Source organism: Motacilla alba, chromosome 2 (genome assembly GCF_015832195.1).
Source record: "Motacilla alba alba isolate MOTALB_02 chromosome 2, Motacilla_alba_V1.0_pri, whole genome shotgun sequence".
NCBI classification, from domain to species: domain Eukaryota; kingdom Metazoa; phylum Chordata; class Aves; order Passeriformes; family Motacillidae; genus Motacilla; species Motacilla alba.
The window spans coordinates 26,640,666-26,660,307 of NC_052017.1; the positions used below are offsets into that span (position 1 = coordinate 26,640,666).

Consider the following 19,642-nt stretch of genomic DNA (forward strand, 5'->3'; position numbering starts at 1 on the left):
CGCAATCTGGAAATCAATTCCATTCCCTATAATTGTCACAGTTACTAAATCTGTATAAGCATAAAAATTATCTTTGCTATAGGATGATATTTAGCATGAAAGTATCTTCATGGAAGAATGGAGTAGATTCTTATTGCTTGAAGTCTTGTCCAAGTTTGGGACTGAAGATATTCAAGTCTCTTCAGGATTTCTGCTTAATAAACCATCACAATTACAGCAGATTCCCTATCCATTCAATACCACTAAACTCCTCAAAACTGCATACTGCCAAGCTAATTTCAAGTAAGAAAAAATAAGTCTATTTTTCATCAAATGGATCATCACCCTTAATGTCTGGTTTAAGCAATATGACAGTATGGAAGAAAATAAAGAATTCTTTTCAGAAGTTCTGCAGCTGCAGGATTTCATCACAGTTCTCAATAAAAACTTAAGACCAACCTGTAAAAATATTATTATAATGTTATTTATAATAGAATTGTTGCAATTATTATTATTAGAGTGTTATTTCTTAAAGATTTGTACACATTTATATGCTACTATTTCTTAAACATTTACATCTTGAGAATTTTATTTATCAGTAGCACATAAACCAGAATTACCTTGAGACCTCTGAAGCTCCTGCTCTAGCATGGACTGTTCTGGGGGCTTTGCCATCACTTAGGAGAGTAAAATTTCTTTCTTTCACCTTCCCAGATCTGTTTTCAGGAACTTGTGCTTCTTGCCAAGCAACTGATGGTCGCAGGCCGTAAGAGTGGCCTTCACGGTAATCTGTTTTCTCCCCAGCCCCAGAATGAGATCAGATCCATCAGTTCTTGCTGCGTTTTCCAGGCAAGGTGCCAGTAACTTTGCCATATGCTGCCAGCAGGGAACCTTAACAAAGACATGTCTTGGCGATTGCTTTTCCTTTTTAAAAGACAAATGAAACTGTATATATGTCTAGATGAAGGGGAGCTCTAGCATAACTGATTGTCTTTTCTTCTGCAATAAATTGGATCTTAAATCAGCTCAAACTCTTCAAATACAAATTTTCAAGAAAAAAACCTACACAATTTGGAAAAAACAGATTAAAAAGAGAATAGATGCTATAAAATGTTATAGCAAAAAACATCTTCTGGATTTTCTAAACATTGTGCTAATGAGTGATATAATGAATATTAGAAAAAGCAACAAATTGATTCCTAAATGTCACAATTACATTTTAACAGAGGACAGTAAAAGCAGTTATTTCCTTTCTTGATTGCTTAGAGGTTTTGTTATTTCATTATAATTTATCATACAAATCCAAGCCAATCAGCTTCTTTGTTTACAGATAATAAGTAAATATAATTTAAAAGGAAGCAATTTATTTTACAGCTATTCACAAAGATTTTTGTCAGAACAAATGAACTATTTTTTTGTCCTCAGCAAGACCAAAACAAGATTGCATTGGAAAAGCTTTATGTGAGAAGGGCCATTGGCACTCACATTCAAAGTAATTATTCTTGTAAAATTAATTAACTTTTTTTTTTTAATCCAAGCCCTTAGAATACTTCCCATTAGTAACAGCAGGTCTGTGCTTTTTATGTTCATTGTGGCAGATGTTCTTTACATCCCAGATTTCCTCAGAACAACAGAATGGTTTGATGGATGAAAGACTACATCTGGAAAAAGTGTATCCGTCAGCGTCATTAAAAGCCTGAGCCAGAGCCCACTGAAATCAGTGGGAATCACTGGCTTATGTTCACATTTTTCATATCTTATTAAGAGAAAGTCTTGATTATTAAAAAAATAATGGAATTACATTCTTTACTTGTATTGCACATAAGTTCTTTCTCCAACAGTGAGGAAGATAAAGGTTGTACTGGCAGAAGAATCTGTCATGGCACTTATAGATAGCCAGGCTTGGGATCCCATGAGACTTTCAGGTTTGCACAGTGACTGCCAGCTGGCAAACACCCTTGGGGAGTCTGCAAAGGCTCCTGAGACCTGCTGGGAAGGTGTAACTGGCTGTGGTGTACCAGTACTACTGATAAAAGGGAAGAACATTTAAGCAAACAAGGAAGCCATAGACTCGGGTTTTTATGACAGCATTTTGGCCAGGCCAGGGTTAGTTTTTGAAGTAGCCAGGAGGAGGTATGGCTAGCACCTGAAGGTTATTCTATTACACCTCACATCATTTTCTGGTGACTGGGGAAGGGTCTCAGTTCCAGGTTGGGGGGTGTAGGGTGTGGTTTGCGTGGGCTCCAGGGTGGGGTTGTTGTGGAGTGGTTTGCTTGGGCTCCGATGGGTGAGACGGGTTTGGTACAGGTGATTGAGAGGGGGCGCCGCAGCGGGGGCTCTCTTGGGGGGGGTGGGGAGGGCTGGAGGGGCGGGAGTGGGGGGGGAGGGTGGGCTGTGTACTGTTAATTTTCTTGTTTCATTGTTGTTTCCAGTAAATTTTTCTTATCTCAACCCATGATCTCTACTTCTTGTGCCTCCAATTCCCCTTTCCAAGGACAGTCCAAGGAATAAAATTCTGATGGGCATGTAAGCTACTGGATGACACTATACTGGAATCACAGTATTAGTGTTTACCACCTATGGAAATGAAAGAGGAAATATAAAAGGAAGCTGAAATCACTTTTCAGCAAAGTTAGGGAGACTACTGTGAACACAAAGGAATCTTTCAAATTGTATTTAAAATGAGAAAATTAAAATAATCATAAGCTTTAATTTATTAAATGTCAAAATATGATTAACTTGTCAGAATGGAAAAAGAGTTTGAGAATCAACAAGATAAAAGCATGAAAATTAGTAATAAGATATATTTGAAACAGAAAAACAAAAAGCCAGCATTCATTGCCCCAGCAGATTCTAGGAAATGTACTCAGAGAGATTAATTTTCTCCATCAGTATTTTTTATGGAAAATAAATGAAGATGTTCCCATGCTTAAGTGCAGTCCTCTGGGTGGAGAGGGCTCAGTGGACAATCTATCTGAATTTGAAGTTATTGCGGAAGCAGCTACAGATAAAATATTAAAAAATGGTCTGATAAAATACACAGAAACCATCACTATCAAAAAAACTCTAAAAAAGTTCAGGTATAAAGTGGTTCAACAACTAATGGTCTAAATTCTTACTTGCCAGTAAAGAAAATAGCAGATAAAATTCAGTAGAGAGACAGGCAAAGGAAATAAAATGCAGTATAGAAAATGTAAAGAAACCTATGCTTCTGAAGACAAGAAATCCTAGCTTTGCACATAAAATGATGAACTCTGAATTGACTGCTTTGACTTAGGAACAAGACCTTGAGATCATGATAGTTTTATGGAAGTGTCATTTCCATGCAGTCAATGTTTCCTTCATGCCCCAAGAAAAAAGAATCTTAAAAATCACATGGAAGAAATAGAGAACAAAAAACAGAGAAGAGAAAACATTATTATTAAACTGATTAAATGCACTATTTGCCTGCACTCCAGTGCTCTCCTCTCACTACCAGAAGGCTATTTATATAGATGGGAAAAGTTCATTGAAGGAAAACAAGAGGTATTGGAGGAACTGAAGTCTATCTCAGAGATAGAATTGACTGTGTTGGCTGGGATTCTTTAGCTTGGGAAAGAGGTATAGTAGAACATGAGAGGTATATATACTTGAGGTATATAGACTTGAGAGGTATAGTAGAACATGAGCCAGGTTCAAAGCAAACAAAACAATGTGTTAATACAGAAAGTAGTAGATTCTGTGTAATAATATTGAGGTATTAAAGAACTCTACATGGGTTACAAGGGAGAATGGACAAGTTCTTAGAGGAAAGACCCATTACAGGCCACTAAATGGACAAACTACAAAAGAATCAAGACACTCACAACATAGAAAATAACTTGAAGTTCAGAAATGACTATATAATATCATATATACTTGTTCTGTTCCTACTTCCCTCTGGCTGTCCACTTAGGATAGATATACATTAATCTGAACTAGAAAAACACTTGTATAATTTAAAATTTTCATAAGACTTCGCTGTTGTTGTTGTTGTTATTTAGTATTCTAGTTTCTTTATACAGTGTCCCAAGTTATATGTATTTTTAAAACAAGAAGAACATGGCTTACTGGATGAGCTCATTGTCTGAAAGTCATATGATAAAATTAATATTCCTCTTGTAGCTTTTATGTCTGGAAACTTTAATCATGACTCAAAATTCTGTTACATCTGACATAAATCATAGACAGAAAAACTATACAATAATTTAAATAATAAGTCTGCCCCAAATGGTTTGGTAATACACACATAGAACAAGAATCAGAAACTAAGACAGCTATAGCAGCATATACTTGCTATACTACTACACTTGTATAACAGCTGTACAAATGAACTGTGGGATGACATGAGACACAATATTCATTTGGTTGTACAAAATAGTTGGGGAGCATGGTGGTAGAAGGGTATTTGTGAGGAAAAGTGAAGCCAATTTGCAGGTATTTACACATTGAATGCATTTTAAGTACGAAGAATGACTAGAAAAAAGCCCACAAATTTCAACAGCAAACTAGAGGCCAATATATTGTGTTAAACAAATTTGTATGGCAAATTTCATCGGCTGTAAAGAAATGGCAGATGAAAGAAGAATCTGTGAAATGTACTGAAATCAAACTCAAGAAGTTTATGACTAATGTAGCAGAGGCAAATTCACCAGAAATATAAAAATGGAAAAGGAACATGGTAGAAGCTGAGGAGAATCATCACAATAGATATGACAACATCAGAGCTGCATTTTTGAAAACCAGAGAAAGAGAAGATTGTTGGAAACGAGAAGGGAGATGAGCCTACAGATGAATTTTAGCTGAATGGGCAGATAGGAAAGCTGCATGTGAGGTATGTTTTACATTGAATGTTTCAGGCATGACTTCAATGGCAGAATCTGCAGTGAGGTTTGAGTTGAGGATGATGTCCTCTGTATGGGTACGAGTGACAGGGGATGGTCTCAAAGTGGCTAAGTAGGTAGGCATATACAGCCAGGGTAATGGTCGGAATATGTATGCAAATATATCTATATAGTTCAGAAAGCTCTTCTACTGAAGATACATACTGTTGGCTTTTACTGTTTTTTTCCACTTTTTCTGGACTCTTTTACAACATGTGTATCATGTAATCAAAAACCCCAAAATTAATTGACTGAGGCTGAACATTTCTTAGGAATGCAAGAAATCTCTCAGTGTCTGGTGGGAACTTTTCCTGGTAGTGTTTGACTGAAGTAGACCTTGTAGCAGTCTGCACTTTATTTCAAAGTCTTATTGTTCAGAGACTGTTCATACAGAATTTTCTCCCCTTTGTAATTTAAAAAGCAAGAACATCTGATTCAGTCTTTTTATATTTCACCATATAATACTAGACAAAAGAGATCACTGAAAAGAGTTTGCTGTAATGGCACAGTTAAAGTGTAAAAGCTGTAAGATTTCTCTTTGGAAAGATATCTGAAGAGGTCAGTCTCCATATTAAGCATGGTGATGTTTGGATAGACAAAAAAAGTTTGCCATTTGGATTGGCCATTGCTTTAACTGTCTGCTCATTGAAAGAAAAAAATATATACAAGATTTCATACTATTATTTTCCATTTACAGTTGGTAGATAAGTTAAAAACAGACTTACTCTTGAGTTTATCCCCTGCTTGAGGAAATACTGCACTTTTTCCTTTGAAAACTCACCAATTTCATTAAACTAAGAATAATTTATTTGAGTGTGACTGTATTTTCTGCTGACTTACTATTGTGTAAGTCCTTCTAAAATGGTCTTTATCGAGTCACAACAAAGATTCCTTTTTTCTTAAGGCAAAAGTACATGCAGAAGATATTGTTTTCTCTCCTTCTCCAGCAGTTGAACAGCAGCACTGAAATGGAGATTCAGACACCTACCCTTGCAAAAGGCTGCACACTGAAGGCTCAGCATGAAGGCTCAGCATGAAGACAACCACTGGAATGCTGAGATAATTCAAAGACCTGATATGTTTGACATGACCTGAAATACTGAAATATTCCTGGGCATTTTTAAAGTATTATGTTAGTGATGGACCTCCCATGACATTTTCATACTAGATATACTATTTCAGCTCTTTACAATTTTCCACTAAAAATTACCTTTTGAGATGAATTTTTGTATGTGCATGAGGGTAGTACTTGAAGGTGCAAAACTGACAACACTTAAAATGTGTTTAATGGATATAGCAATGTCAATACAGTGCCCAGCTCCCAGCAGTGTGCCAGTAATACCACATTTCTTCTACAAAAAGGCAACTGAACATTTCAACATCCATGGTTTTCTGGTGAGACTGGCAAAGGCCTTGCAGAAATTAGAAGATCAGACATTCTGAATGTTTCTTTCATTCGGAGCATGAATTCTCCCTTCTTTTTCCCTTACTTGAAATAATCTGACTCTACTAACATCTACAAAGGGAGAATTACCTTTTAATAATTGTTTTAATAGTGAGAAGCTTCCAAAGAATGATGAACAAAATATAAACTGGTAGTTCTACTTAATTTCTGTGCTGTATGTTTTATTTACTTCTAATTACTACATTCAGATGATTTGTTGGTAAGCCCTATCTTTGCAGTGCCCAGGTTAGAGAAACAGTGAATTAGTTTTAGGCACTTCACAGTTCTTTTCATGTTATTGATGTGGGGTTTTTTCCTGTTGAGGAATGAGGGCAAGAATCAAGTAGGCAAGCTGACTACAGAAGATAACAAAGAGTGCATGAATGTTATTTTCAGAAATGAAAGTGTGAATATGCCTTTGGAGAGGGAAAAAAGGAGAGGGAAAAAATATTTGGAAAGAAGAAAAAGACAGAAGGGCTAAGAGGGCTTGAGTCATGGGACAGAGTACAAAAGAGAAAAGGAGGAAGGAGCAGTTGAGGAATGTGAGGTGCTAATGAGGAGCAGGGGCAGGCAGCCATTAATTAACTTCCGTTTGATCACCTATTCCTGCCAGAACTATATCCGTAGAGAATGGAATAATCCTAGCATTGCAGCCTGTCCCAGAGGGCTGAACTGAAAGTCAGACAGTCCATACATCTGCTTTGACATTCTTTAAAGTATTCATAAATTCCTCCATTGTACTACAGGGTGCTCCTCTCCCACTGTCTCTGCTGAAAGCTCTCATTTGTCGAAGCTGTCTGCACTGCTCAGCCTGAGCTCCTCTCTGGGCCAAATTTGGAGGCAGTTCTTTCTAATGTTCCTTCCTGTTATATGTGATTTGGGCTGTCCTGCCAATCGCTAAGTAATGGACAAAAGCAGAGGCTTGTCCATTAGCAGGGAGGAGGTTCAGCAGAATGTACTGCTGCACATGTTATCATGGATCTGAAGAGTCTCAAAGAAATGATCTGAGCCCTGCCTACTTGTCTTTTAAGACTGAAATAGTGTGTGAAGGGAAATAGTAGGATAGGGATTGCCAGTCAAAAGGGGAAAAAAAAACACCCAGGGCGTGAAAAGCTGACATACCCAACTCCTCATTGAACAGGGAAGCTGATCAGAGTTTGGAAGAAAACACTAGAGTTCATGGTCCAATAGCATATTTGGGTAGGGCTGGCAAAAGCAGGTCCAGGAAAAGAATTCACTTTGCAGCCACACCTCCTATGTAGCCAAAGAATTGACGGAGGAAACAGGAGCAGTGTGAACACATCAGCTATGGATGTGGTAATACGCTACAAAACCCCCAGGAAATTCAAGCACAAAATTGAAACAGAATTCACACTCACCTTTGGAATTTTCTGTCCTTCCAAAATACCTAAAATCAGAAACACAGAAAATTATTGTTGAAAGTATTTCAGCTGCATAATTATATTATATACTAACCAGCCATCTCTGTGCTATATTTAAAAACTTATGCACCACCAACAAGCTACCTATCTCTGCAATGCCAGGAGGAGTTTTGGCTTTGCTACATGCAGCACTATGCTAAATGTAGCCCAGGCTCTGGCCACAGAACATATACTTGCCAAACTTTATGTGCCCTCTGCTCTTCACCATGATAGGGAAGGTGTGTGCTAATGTCTTTACAAACAATTCCATGGATGAAGGTATGGGTGTTAACATCTTTGAAATGGGTCTTAATGTCTCTACTAACTTCAAGCACAGGTTTGTTACAGAGCCCAACCAGCTTGGCTCCTGGAACAGACAAGTGGGAGTTTCTGAACTTTGGGCAGCAGGTTTGTTACAGAACCCAGTTTGACTCCTGAAACAGAGAAGTGGGTCTGCACAAACCTGAACTTTTGAACTTTGGAGTAAAATGACAGGTTCAAGGGGGGAATATGTGGTAGGCATTTTGGGAAGGCTGTACCTCCCTAGCACCCCAGCCAATGGGGAAAGGAACAGGGCAACACGCAGCTGGGAGTTTAGGATAAAAGGAGGCTGTGCCCTCTGAAACCCCGAGAGAGAAAATCTTGCAGGCTTGTGTGCCCCAGCGGACTCTTTCCCACTATTTGAATAAAGTTGCAGGACTCCTGTGTCTCCTTTATGGACACTGGCTTTTCCCAGCGTGATTTTCTGTACAACCACAGAATGAGTTTGGCCCTACATTTATCTATCATTAAACATGTTATAGATGAGTAATGAGATAGATGGCTCTCACAGTAAAGGGGTGAACATTATAGGTATATTAAAAGAAGTTTTGTAGATGTGTAGTTGTTAATGTAATATATCTTTCCCCCTTGCATTGTTATCACGGCATGGCTTTGGTAGTAGGCATTTGGGGAGGGTTGGCTTGTTACTATAGTAATAAATGACCTCCAATCAAGATGTAAGAAAGTGATCTCCACCACTAGACAGCAAGGAAGGAGATGAGTGACAAGACTTTAGGAGGGGCTAGAGGTATAAAAGGCAGAACATCATTTTGAAGCACGTGGCTGAGAGTCATAGGGGCTCCTGGTGTAGTAATTTTTCCTTATTTAGTCTTTTTGTTGTATTTTTTTTTGTTAAGGTTTACTAAACATTTAAAATTTTAAAAAGTGAGCAGTTGTTTCTCACAGACACACATTTTCCAATTTTAAAGCCCTTACAATCCTGCTGGAAGCTTTCGTGTTTCGTACTATTCTCAATCCTCAAGCTCTTAAAGTACCTGTGAGCCAGAGCATCAGTTCCTTTAAAACTTTTGTGCAGGTGGCTCATTTTGGTGGTGTGGGGGGGAGAGGCGAAGGGAACTCTGGAAATCGTGCACGCAGAGGCCAGGGACAGCCCTGGCAACCGAGGCAAAGCTGGGACTATTGCAAAGGCAACGACCCAGCATTGCTGTCTTTGCTGTCCGTCTCTCACCGTCTTGTGCTTTTGAGCTCCCAGACTCATGTGATGTGGTCAAACAATAATCCCTGGGATTTGTATTGTCATAAAATCACAGAATGGTTTGGGGTTGAAGGCACACTGAAGGTCACCTAGTCCCAACCGCGGGCTGAGACACCTTCAAAAAGACCAGGTTGCTCAGTGCCCCATCCAACCTGGCCTTGAACATCTCTTCCCAATTTTTTTTTATTTTTTTTTAATTCCCAATGCACTGGATTGCTGTTCTTCAAAAGTTCAAGAATGAGCCTGACAATGTAACAGAGCCCACGAGAAACTCAGCTCTTCGAGCAGGGGTTAAATGAGCACAGCTTTGTAACGCTTTCTCGTTTCCACACGGGGAAATGGAAAAATGCCGGAGCGGTTTTTGAGCTGTTCTTTACAGGCAGTATCCTGAGAATGAGCGGTTCTGCGCTGAGCGTGTGCGACCAGCGCGGGTCACGGCGGCCCCGCCGCAGCCTCCCCGCCAGGCCGCGCAGGGCCGCGGGCAGCGCCGCTCCCCGGCTTCCCCTCGCCGTGCGCACGCGCCCGGGCGGCGCCTGCGCGGCGGAGCGGGCGGCGGGGCGGGCGCGGGTCTGCATCCGGGTCGCCGCCGTGCCCATTGTCTGGGGAAGGGGCCCGGGGCTCGGCGGCGCTGCACCCGAGGGCCCCTGCCCGCCCGCCGCCCACCCGCGCAGGCTTTAGTAAGTGATCCGCAGCGGTTCTGCCGGCCGTGCCCCGCGGGGGTGCCGCTGTGCCCGCGGAGCGCCCCCGCCCCCGGGGGAGCGGGCGCATCGCCGTCCCTTGGGCGTTCCGCGGTCCCGGCCGCGCGTCCCCCCGCGTCTGGTGCCCGGCGGATCGCGCCGAGGCGCGTCCTCGGGGATGCTGGCTGCTTCGGGGGCGTCTGGCGGCCCCAGCGCCCGCGCAGCCCTGCCGGGGCTGCGGGCAGCCCGCCGTGCGCGGTGCCGTGCGGTGCCCGGCGCCTGCAGGGAGCAGCCGCGCTCCGCCGGCAGGGCGGACCCTGCCCTGCCTCACCTGTGGGAGCGGGTGTCCCCGGGACCCCGGCGCGGCTGCATCTGCCGGCTGCTCTCGGGAATGCCCCTGCCTGTCACGCCCGTGCTGCCTTGTAATTTAAATGCCCTTAGCGATGCTGAGTGCTCTTTATGCCAGCCAGTAACAACACTGTTTTTTTTTTCCATGCAGTGGACCGCAGTTCGAAGAGGAGACAGGTGAAGCCTTTGGCAGCTTCGCTGCTGGAAGCTTTAGATTATGATAGCTCTGATGACAGTGATTTTAAAGTTGGAGATGCTTCAGGTAAATATGCTTTCTCATCTCCTCTCTTCAGAATTATCTCATTTTTGGTTTATGGTTGCTCATTTAATATCATATAGGAGGCAGAATGCTTGTAGTGAGTCTGCTGGGACTTTGAGCCCCTTGAATGGAGTGACTTGATTGGATAACTGGGAATCAATACTTCAGTTGTGATTATTTTTTTACAACAGAAACCTCATGATTGTGAAGCAAGTTTTGGTAGAAATATTTGAGTAGCTTTTGTGCAGACTGCCTTAACTGTATTTGTTGCTTTTGAGTTCTTCAGTGTAGAAATAATTTTTGGAATAGTCACTGTATTTAGTATTGAAATAAGAACCTAAAGCCATTTTGTTTTGAGCAAGTTGACTTACGAACTTGACTTTTTCTCAAGGTTAATTCTAGTCGGTGAGTAAGAACCTAAAGTAAAAAGATAATCTGTTTTGGTTTCTGTTGTTTTTGTAATAGACAAACTTAAGGTGTCCATTCAGATAGAAATATGCAGAAAAGTGTACATATTTCATACTAGAAGGAAGTTCTTACCACAGAGAGTTATTGCTTTGCAGTCTTTTCTATATGTGCAGATTCCTCTATCTACAGTGAACATTCACAGAAACTGAAAATAGACAAGATGGCCAAAGTAAAATTAGTAAACTCAAGTATATGAAGGAGAGGGGAAGAAGGGATAGGACCATGTTGGTCAATAAAGTGCACATTAGGTGTTCTGTGGTGTATGCTGAGGGAAATAAACAAGAAGATGCAGGATGTCTAAGATGTGAGGGAAGCATTATGACAGCTTATCAAATTACTTGACTTGGTTATTTCTGCACTGGGGATGCTGGTGAATGTTTTGTGTGAATGTGTAGTGTAAAAATATTCCCATTTAAAGGCTTATTCTTTAATATTTGGCAAATTTCTCTGCATTGAGGAACTTAAAAATGCTTAATAATTCACCCAATGTTCGGCTTAAAATATGCCCTAGTGCTCCTTGTTTGTTTTGGTTTGGGTGGTTGGTTTTGTTCTTCTCAGCACCTCTTCCCCTAGACTTAGACTTATTTCCCTTGGTTGTTCTGGTAGAGCAGGCTGCAGTGGCTGAAGAGAGTAAAACTGATGTCATCTTACCAATTTCATTTTAAGACTTTTGGGGGCTTGTTTAATCTACTCTTTTAATTGTGTTCTGAGGCTTTTTGGTCCTTTCTTTTGAATAAGGATATAATTTGCCATAAAAGGAAATGATTTTTAATTACTAAAGAAAATCTCCATGTTTTGGAACAAAAATGTAGGTAGGATTTCAGGGAAGATTAGGATTGGAAAGGGAGTATGGGTGATGAACATATGATTCAGAGCAGTATATTAGTTGGTCAAAAGACAGTAATTTATTAAAAGTTATGAATACAGCTTTCTGACTCAACATTTTGTGAGTGCAGAAGATTCATTTGTAATTGCTATACTTTTTGACTTTTAGGACATTTTATATATACCAGAGGGGGCTGGTCAGTATCTAGCCTTGAGTGTATTTCAAAATCAAATTCATTTTGAGGAAGTTGAATGGATTTTCCTTTAAATATGCAACACCAAATTGAAGCAAGCATATGAGGAAAAAATCAAGTTCTACTAAAAAAGTTTTTTTCTAATTGCTATTTTGTGTTGCTATATCTCATGAAGTGTTGTTTTAGCATTTCCAAACTTATATCTATAATTTGTAGGAGAAATTAATGTTCTGTTTAATAACACTTTGAAACATCAAGAGAATTTGACATCTTATACTTTATATGAGGATTAGCAGTATGGAAAAAGAAATCTCTGAGGGTTTGGAGAAGTTGGGGAATAGAAAGTTACTACAAATAAGAGTTTCTTATGTGTAATACAAGTTTAAATGAATAGTTGCAGGAAATCTGAATCAGAACATCTGTCCTGGTTTAAAATGAAGCTGGTATAACATACTTTTAAATTTGATTGCACTTAGTCCATTTCATATTGGCTGGAGGAAGTGATTAAATAAAGGGATTTTCTTACACACACACACACGACACACACACACACACACACATATATATATATATATATATACACACACATATGTAGGACTCTCCATGACCAGTCTGTTGCAAGTCAGTATTTACTATTTGCTTGAATTCAAAATTACATTGTGTAGTTTGCTTGCAAAAGGAAGTGTGTCAGAAGTAAGTACCAGTCTGCATGGAGTATGAGCATAAATTAGACTATGGTTATTCCACAGGTCCATGACGTATGTTTGTGTGTCTTTCATTCACAAATGCACATATAGGTGTTTAAAATGACAAAAAAATTTTGAAAGTTAGGTTGAAGCATTATTTAAATATGGAGTTAAAAGAATTCTGAAGTTGTTTTATCTCTGACGACTGTGTTGTGTCCATGTGTGTGAGCTTTAGGATCTCCTGTGATATGTACTAGTAGATGGTACTATGCAAATATATGGAGACTGAACCCAGAGCATCTAAACTTTTACACAGCTTCATTGTTCTGCCAGATTTTTGGGAATATGCAATGCAATAAGGATTTGAGATGTTGCTATTAAGTGCTTTTTGGAAACAGCTGGCATTTCTGAATTTTTGTTTTCAGAATCCTGGCACCTTGGTGCATTTTTTCATTATAAAAAATATTTCAAATCACCTAACCTGTATTTTCACTGAAAAATCCACAGGCAACATGGACTTTTACTATCAGTGTAATTAATTTATTTTCTTTTGGATTTAGGTCATACCAGCAATCAGTTGGCCTTTTCTGCTTAAAAGATCGCAGCATTCTGACATCTCTTTAGAGAAATTGATTTTAGAACTGTTACATTCTTGTAAATGTAATTAATGTAAATATTTTTCAAGCATCTGGGATTTTCATTATGTTTATACTGAACAAAGTAATTTTTAATGGCTTCTCTGTTTCTGTTAGTGATGCCATTTTCTAAAGTACTGTATTCTTCTGGTTTCTGTAAACATATTGAAAAAATTGTTTCATGAGAAACTGTCAGATGTAATCTTAATGTGGGATCAATCAAAAGAACTGTCCCTTTGGAGTCAGAGTGTACAAACATGTGACTTGAAATGATGGTGCTGAAATATACTCAACTTAAGACTTTTAACTTAATAGTATCTTTTACAATACACATCAGTTATCTGAAGTTTTTCTTATAAGTTAACTAAAGTATGCTTTGGGGAGTCCTTTTTTCATATTTTTTTTCTGCAATGGGAGCAGGTAGAGATACACTGATGTCAGAAATCAGAGTATAGGTTTAGAGTAATTCCCAGCAGGACTCCTAGGCAAGAACTTGCCACTTTTCTTCTCTCTCAGTGGTAAATTCAGTCAGTTTAGTCAGCCATGTACTGAAATTGCAGTTATACAGAGGAATGTAGTGGTCCCTGAGCAAGAATCGTGTGAATTTAAGGACTGGTTCGTATTACAGTGTAGCTGAGAAGAAAATAACTGAATGCTGGCTTTGAGGAACTCAATCCTGTCACTACTTCTGCTACTAGCCTTGTTGACTCAAATTTTTACATAGTTTCTTTTTTCCTTTTTTTTCTTGGTTTTGAGTGTGAAGCTTGGCATGCGTATATATTATGTACTTTTCTTGCAGTTGAAGTCAGTAGAAGATCTGTTTTTAAAACAAGAAATGATCTACATAATTGCATATATTATCTATTAAAAAAAAACTGTGTCTTGATCTAGAAATAAAAAGTTGCAAATATCATTGTGTAGCTTGTTTCCTCTTAGCACGATGGAGATCACACTTTTGCTTTCCTATACAGAATATTGTAATATAAAGAAATGTTTGTGAAGGATCAAAATACTGTAGTGTTTAACAGTACTGAAATCTTGATGAAGAAACAAATATATTTGGTTTTTTAGACTAAACTTAAATGTTAGGCAGGAGTAAAGTTGTAAGGTGTTTCAGTAGACAATGAAGGTAAAAGAAAATATTGGCTAGTTAATCATTAGTAATTGATGATGTATTTCCATATTAATGTGTAGTTCCTGAGACTGGAATTCACAAGAGTTTTTTCTAATTGAGAAAAAGGAAAATACCAGCAGTATGTTGTTTTGGAGTATCTTCATCCCAGGTAAAACTTTTGTCTGTACTGATGTCTGCCACTCTAAGTAAAACTTTGGAGTCACTGACAAGATTTTCAGCTTCCATTTTCATTGTGAACACTGGGATTTCTGTTATTCCAGGTGCTTGCTGACAAGCAATTGTAGGGCACCGAATTTCATCAGTGTTCTAACCTTGTAAATGAGGCACTTTCTAATGACTTAAGTCAAAAATGGCAATCTTTAGTTTTGATTGGTTTTGCAACTTGAATAGATCTACTGAAATGTCATATGACATAATTATTGCTACTGTAAAAGTGAGGAAGCTGCTTACTAAATGAATTTCCTTTGTTCCCTTTCTATAATTTTTTCTATTAAGTACTTGTTTTCTGAGATGTGCAATTGTGGATCAGTGGTCAGTTTTGTCTCCTGCTCTACCCAGTCTCCATCTGCAGTAAATACATATTACATCTTTTCAAAACATTATTTGAGAAGAAAGTTTCTCTCTGTAGAGCTGTAGCATCTTAATCTATATTGGTTTGTTTAGTGTGTTTTTAATCATGTTATTCTGGACAGTTCAATATTTTTAACTGCCCGCACTGCTGATGTTGAATTGCTGGTAGTCCACCAGTGTTAAATCATCATATGCAGCAAAATAGCATAGAAAGCCAGGGGTATATATCTAACTGGTGTGTTAGATTCTCTTTCTTGGAATTATGTTGCAAGTGAAGTATTAATTCTTTAGTTCTTGCTTATAGTTTTATTGATTGTAGCATAATGGACCTCTGTGTCTAATAGTCAAATTTTACCAGTTACACAACTTTGCCTTTGGTAATTTAAAAATTCTTATTTTCCAAAACATGACCTAGGTTCTCCTGCCTCCTTTTTTTACATGCAGTTATTAATACTGTAGCTTTCTAGTTAGTTTAAGCATTTCCTTAAGGTATTATAGAGTCTTTATTTGTGGTATCTAGATCAGATGTGTGGGAAGTACAGCTGCTTTTGCTTTTGGTATGGCACCTGTACCAAGGATTTTTTGTGGTACTGGAGCTGTTCTTTTGTAAGGAAATTTAAGGCCAGAGGCTGTTGACAAACACTTCCAGTAGTGCTTTCCACATTTCCCATCCATCAGGATGCAGGCAGCCTGGGTGAGGGATTGTACATAATGCTTAACATGGTGTTTTAGCAGAGATCACTAGGTAATTTCACATAATCTTGTCAAAGGCTAGTTGTTTTCCTTGTGGTGGAGGGAAAAAGGACCAATAGTTAAGATGGTGGTGGTTGAGTGACATTAACCTCACCAGCATCCTGGTTTTTGTTGCTGCTCTCAAAAAGATGGTATAAGGCCACTGTAGACTATTTGTCACATGATGGCTAGATTATTATTGAATAATATAATTTAGCAGTGATAACTTGGTAGTTGCTTTCTGTGTTGCATGCTCAGTTTTTCACTGTTTCAGGATCCTTGATTGTATTCATTGTAGGTAGCTTTGAGCACTTGGGAAAGACTCAACCAGATAGGATTTGGTGCAAATAAAAGAATTTTCTAAAATGATTCCAAATGCTTCTTGTCTACTATTTGGAATTTGTTAAGCTTTGTTAGTGGAAGAGGCAAGTCTAAAATTGAGTCCATGATTGCCTTTAACCAGCTTATATCCATTAGAGTTCACTTAATACAATCAATAAAGCGGTTTTTCAAAGAGCTGCTTATTAAGCTAAATACTGCATTGAAGAACCAGGCTGTCTCTTGTGAGTGGTTGGCCAGGTACTTTTGGAGTGCAGCACTTGCTCTTGGTATACATGAATTTTCTTAGAATGTTGAAAAAAACCCTAGGAATTGTGGGGTGTCATATTTAAAATTGTTTGTAAAATAGTCCTGCAAAAAACCCTGGGAGGATTTTTTTTGTTGACTCATGTAATGATTTCAGGAGGTTTACCCTGAAGTCTTGTGCCTCATACATGTTATACAAGACTCCACAGCTGAGTGGAGTGTTTCTTTATTACACTTTTTTGTATGTTAATTCTGTAGCATTATGTTCTGTTCTTTTCAGAATTGTCCTTTTTAGATTTGAGTGCCACCTGCTGTTGTGCTTAGTAGAGCTAAAGATACAAGGTATAGAGGAATAAATGATGTCTTTCTCTCAACTGTTATCTCTCCTATTTGTCCTTAGTGGAACTCTGTATTCTTCACTATTTGATGGTGTATCTAGCCCCATCTTTCACTTAGAGTAGCTTTACTTCTCTCCTATAGGGAATGACATGATATGGTTGCCAATTTGAAAGAGCCATTCTTTAAGCATTTCTTTCAAGGAGAAAATTGTATACTGCAGCCTCTTCCTCAGTAAAAGTGCAGCTGACAGAAGAAGACCTGCAAAAATTGCTGTTATCACAGAATAGCTCTTTCTAGAAAAGCACCGATCACAGTGGATGCATTCAGATCAAGGAGAGATATCTCTTACTATAGATATCTCTGGTGTGTATATGAATGTGTGAAGGAGAGTAGAAAGCAAAATATGCAGGCAGAAGGCAAGACAAATTGAAGGAGAGAAGTGAGTGAAAATACTGTTTATTTGCTCTCTGCTTTAAATTATTGCATTGTGTGTTATTGATGTACAAGAATCAATGTTAGTAAATTAGAGTGCTGTTAGAGGTCAAACTATACCAAGATTAAGATTCCCTCCAAAACAAAATAAAAGCTTAAATTGGCAAGAAGACTAAGATTATTTAGAAATGCGTCAGCACAGTTAAAGCATCAAAATAAATATGTGTCATAGATTTACGGTGGGGAAATAATGAAAGCTCAGTTAAAAATTTCAGTTAATTTTAACATGACAAAATCTTGTATTACCTTGTTTACAGTAAGACAAATAGTGTACACAGGCACTTGGCACCTGTGAAATGAGATACAAAATACATTTTGCTTTGAGCATACATATGGCACGTAATCTGTGATATGTCTAGTATGAGAGTATAGCTTTAGGAGTTACTTGTAAAATGTTTATGGGAACTGGCAAGTATCATAGAATTTTAGAATTGTGTACTCTGGAAAAGACCTTTTAAGGTAGAGTCCAGCTGTTATCCTAGCACTTCCAAGCCCACAACTAAATCATGTCCCTAAGTGCCACTTCTACACATCTTTTAAATATCTCCAGGGTGGTGACTCAGCTACTTCCCTGAGGAGCAACCTTTTCTGTGAAAAGGTTTTTCCTAATACCCAACCTAATCCATCCATTTTGCAACTTGAAGCTGTTTCATCGTGTTCCATCACTTGTTACATGAGAGGAGAGACTGACCCACCCCTTCTATGCCCTCCTTTCAGACTGTTGTAGAGAGTGATAAGGTCTTTCTTGAGCCTCCTTTTCTCCAGACTTCTGCTCCAGACCTTTCACCAGCTCCACTGTCCTTCTCTGGACACAGTCCAGCATGTCAGTGTCTTTCTTGAAGTGAGGAGCTCAGAACTGGACACAGGATTTGAGGTGTGGCCTCCGCAGTCTGAGTACAGGGGGACAGCAGCTGCCCTGGTCCAAATGGCTTCACTATTGCTGGTACAGACTAGGATGCCACTGGCCTTCTTGGCCACTTGGGCATGTGCTGGGTCTTGTTCAGCCAAATGTCAACCAGCACTCCCCACGCTTTTCCACTGAGCAGCTTTCCAGCTGCTCTGCCCCAGTCTCTTGTGCTCTATCATCTTGAAGGCATTCAAGATGATCTGCTCCATGACCTTCAGGCTGGCAGAACTGACTGGAGTTCCCTGGATACTCCTTCTGACCTTTCTTGCAGATGGGTATCACATTTTTTTTTAACTTCTAATCATGTGGAACCTATCTGGTTAGCCAGGATTGCTGGTAAATGAATGTTGCTCATTTGGGCCCACAGATGTGTGTGCGTCTGAGAGGTGTAGCAGATCACCCACCATTTCCCCTTGGATTATGTGCTTCATTGGGCTCCTTGTGTCTGTCTTCTAGTGTAGGGGGATGGAAATGCAGAGAACAATGGGTCTTGCTGTTAAAGACTGAGGCAAAGAAGGCATTAAGTACTTCAGCCTTTTCCTCATCCTTTGGCACTGTTTCCTTCCTCATTCAGTAAAGGGTGGAGATTGTCTTTAGCCTTCATTTTATTGATCATGTATTTATTATCTTTTATGGCAGTAGTCAAATCTAATTTAGTTTTTCAGTGAGCCCTGCTAACTCCTATGCAAAAGTCCTTTTCCCCCTCTTTGTGTCTGGTGTGTCCTGTCTGTTGCCAGCAGACCTGGTATCCTATAAACTAACCCATGATCAAAAAACATTTAAAGATGGTCTGAGTCAACCCTCTGCCTTGGTCAGAAACTTATTTCACTAGCTCAGATTGTTTAAAGCCCCATCCCACCTGGCCTTGAATATTTTCAATGATGAGACACCTACAACTTCCCTGGACAACCTGTTCCAGTGTCTCACCATGCTCATCGAGAAGTTTCTCGTGTCCAATCTAAACCCTACCCTCTTTCAGTTTAAAACTGGTTCCCCTTTTTCTGTCACCACAGGCCTTAGTAAAAATCTCTCTAATAAGCTCTGTTCTCCCTGGAGCCTTCTCCAAGCTGAACCACCTCAACTCTTTGAGCCTGTCATCTTGGAGTGTGGTAGCCTTCTCACCATTTTTGTGTTCTTTCTGTGGAGGTACTTGCTTTTAATGAGGAAAAGCTGAGAGAACTTGGCCTGTTCATCCTTAAGAAGAGACGAGTGAGAGGGGACCTCATCCTTGTCTATCAGTGTCTGAAAGGAGGATGTTGAGGATGGACCAGGCTTTTTTCAGTGCTGAGCAATAGGACAAGAGGCAACGGGCAGAAACTGATCCACAGGATGTTCCACTTCTATCTATGGAAAAATTTCATTAGTGTGCAGGTGACTGAGCACTGGGCAGATTGTCCAGAGGCGTGCAGTCTTCCTCACTGGAGTTGCTCAAGAACTGTCTGGATGCAATCCTGGGCAGTGTGCTCTGGGATAACCCACTGTGGTCCTTTCCAGCCTTACTCATCCTC

The 19,642-nt window shown here is 39.4% G+C and overlaps 1 protein-coding gene across 4 annotated transcripts in view; it reads left to right on the forward strand.

Moving 5' to 3' along the window:
* Positions 1-9,783: 9,783 nt before the first annotated feature.
* Positions 9,784-19,642, forward strand: part of PHF14 (PHD finger protein 14) — a 158,525-nt gene continuing 148,666 nt past the window's right edge. For all 4 annotated transcript variants that reach the window (XM_038130150.1, XM_038130149.1, XM_038130151.1 and 1 more), the window contains exons 1-2: positions 9,784-9,959; positions 10,459-10,569. In XM_038130150.1, the coding sequence (XP_037986078.1) occupies position 9,959; positions 10,459-10,569 (112 nt within the window). In that variant the 5' untranslated portion in view covers positions 9,784-9,958. The remainder of the gene's footprint in view (positions 9,960-10,458; positions 10,570-19,642) is intronic.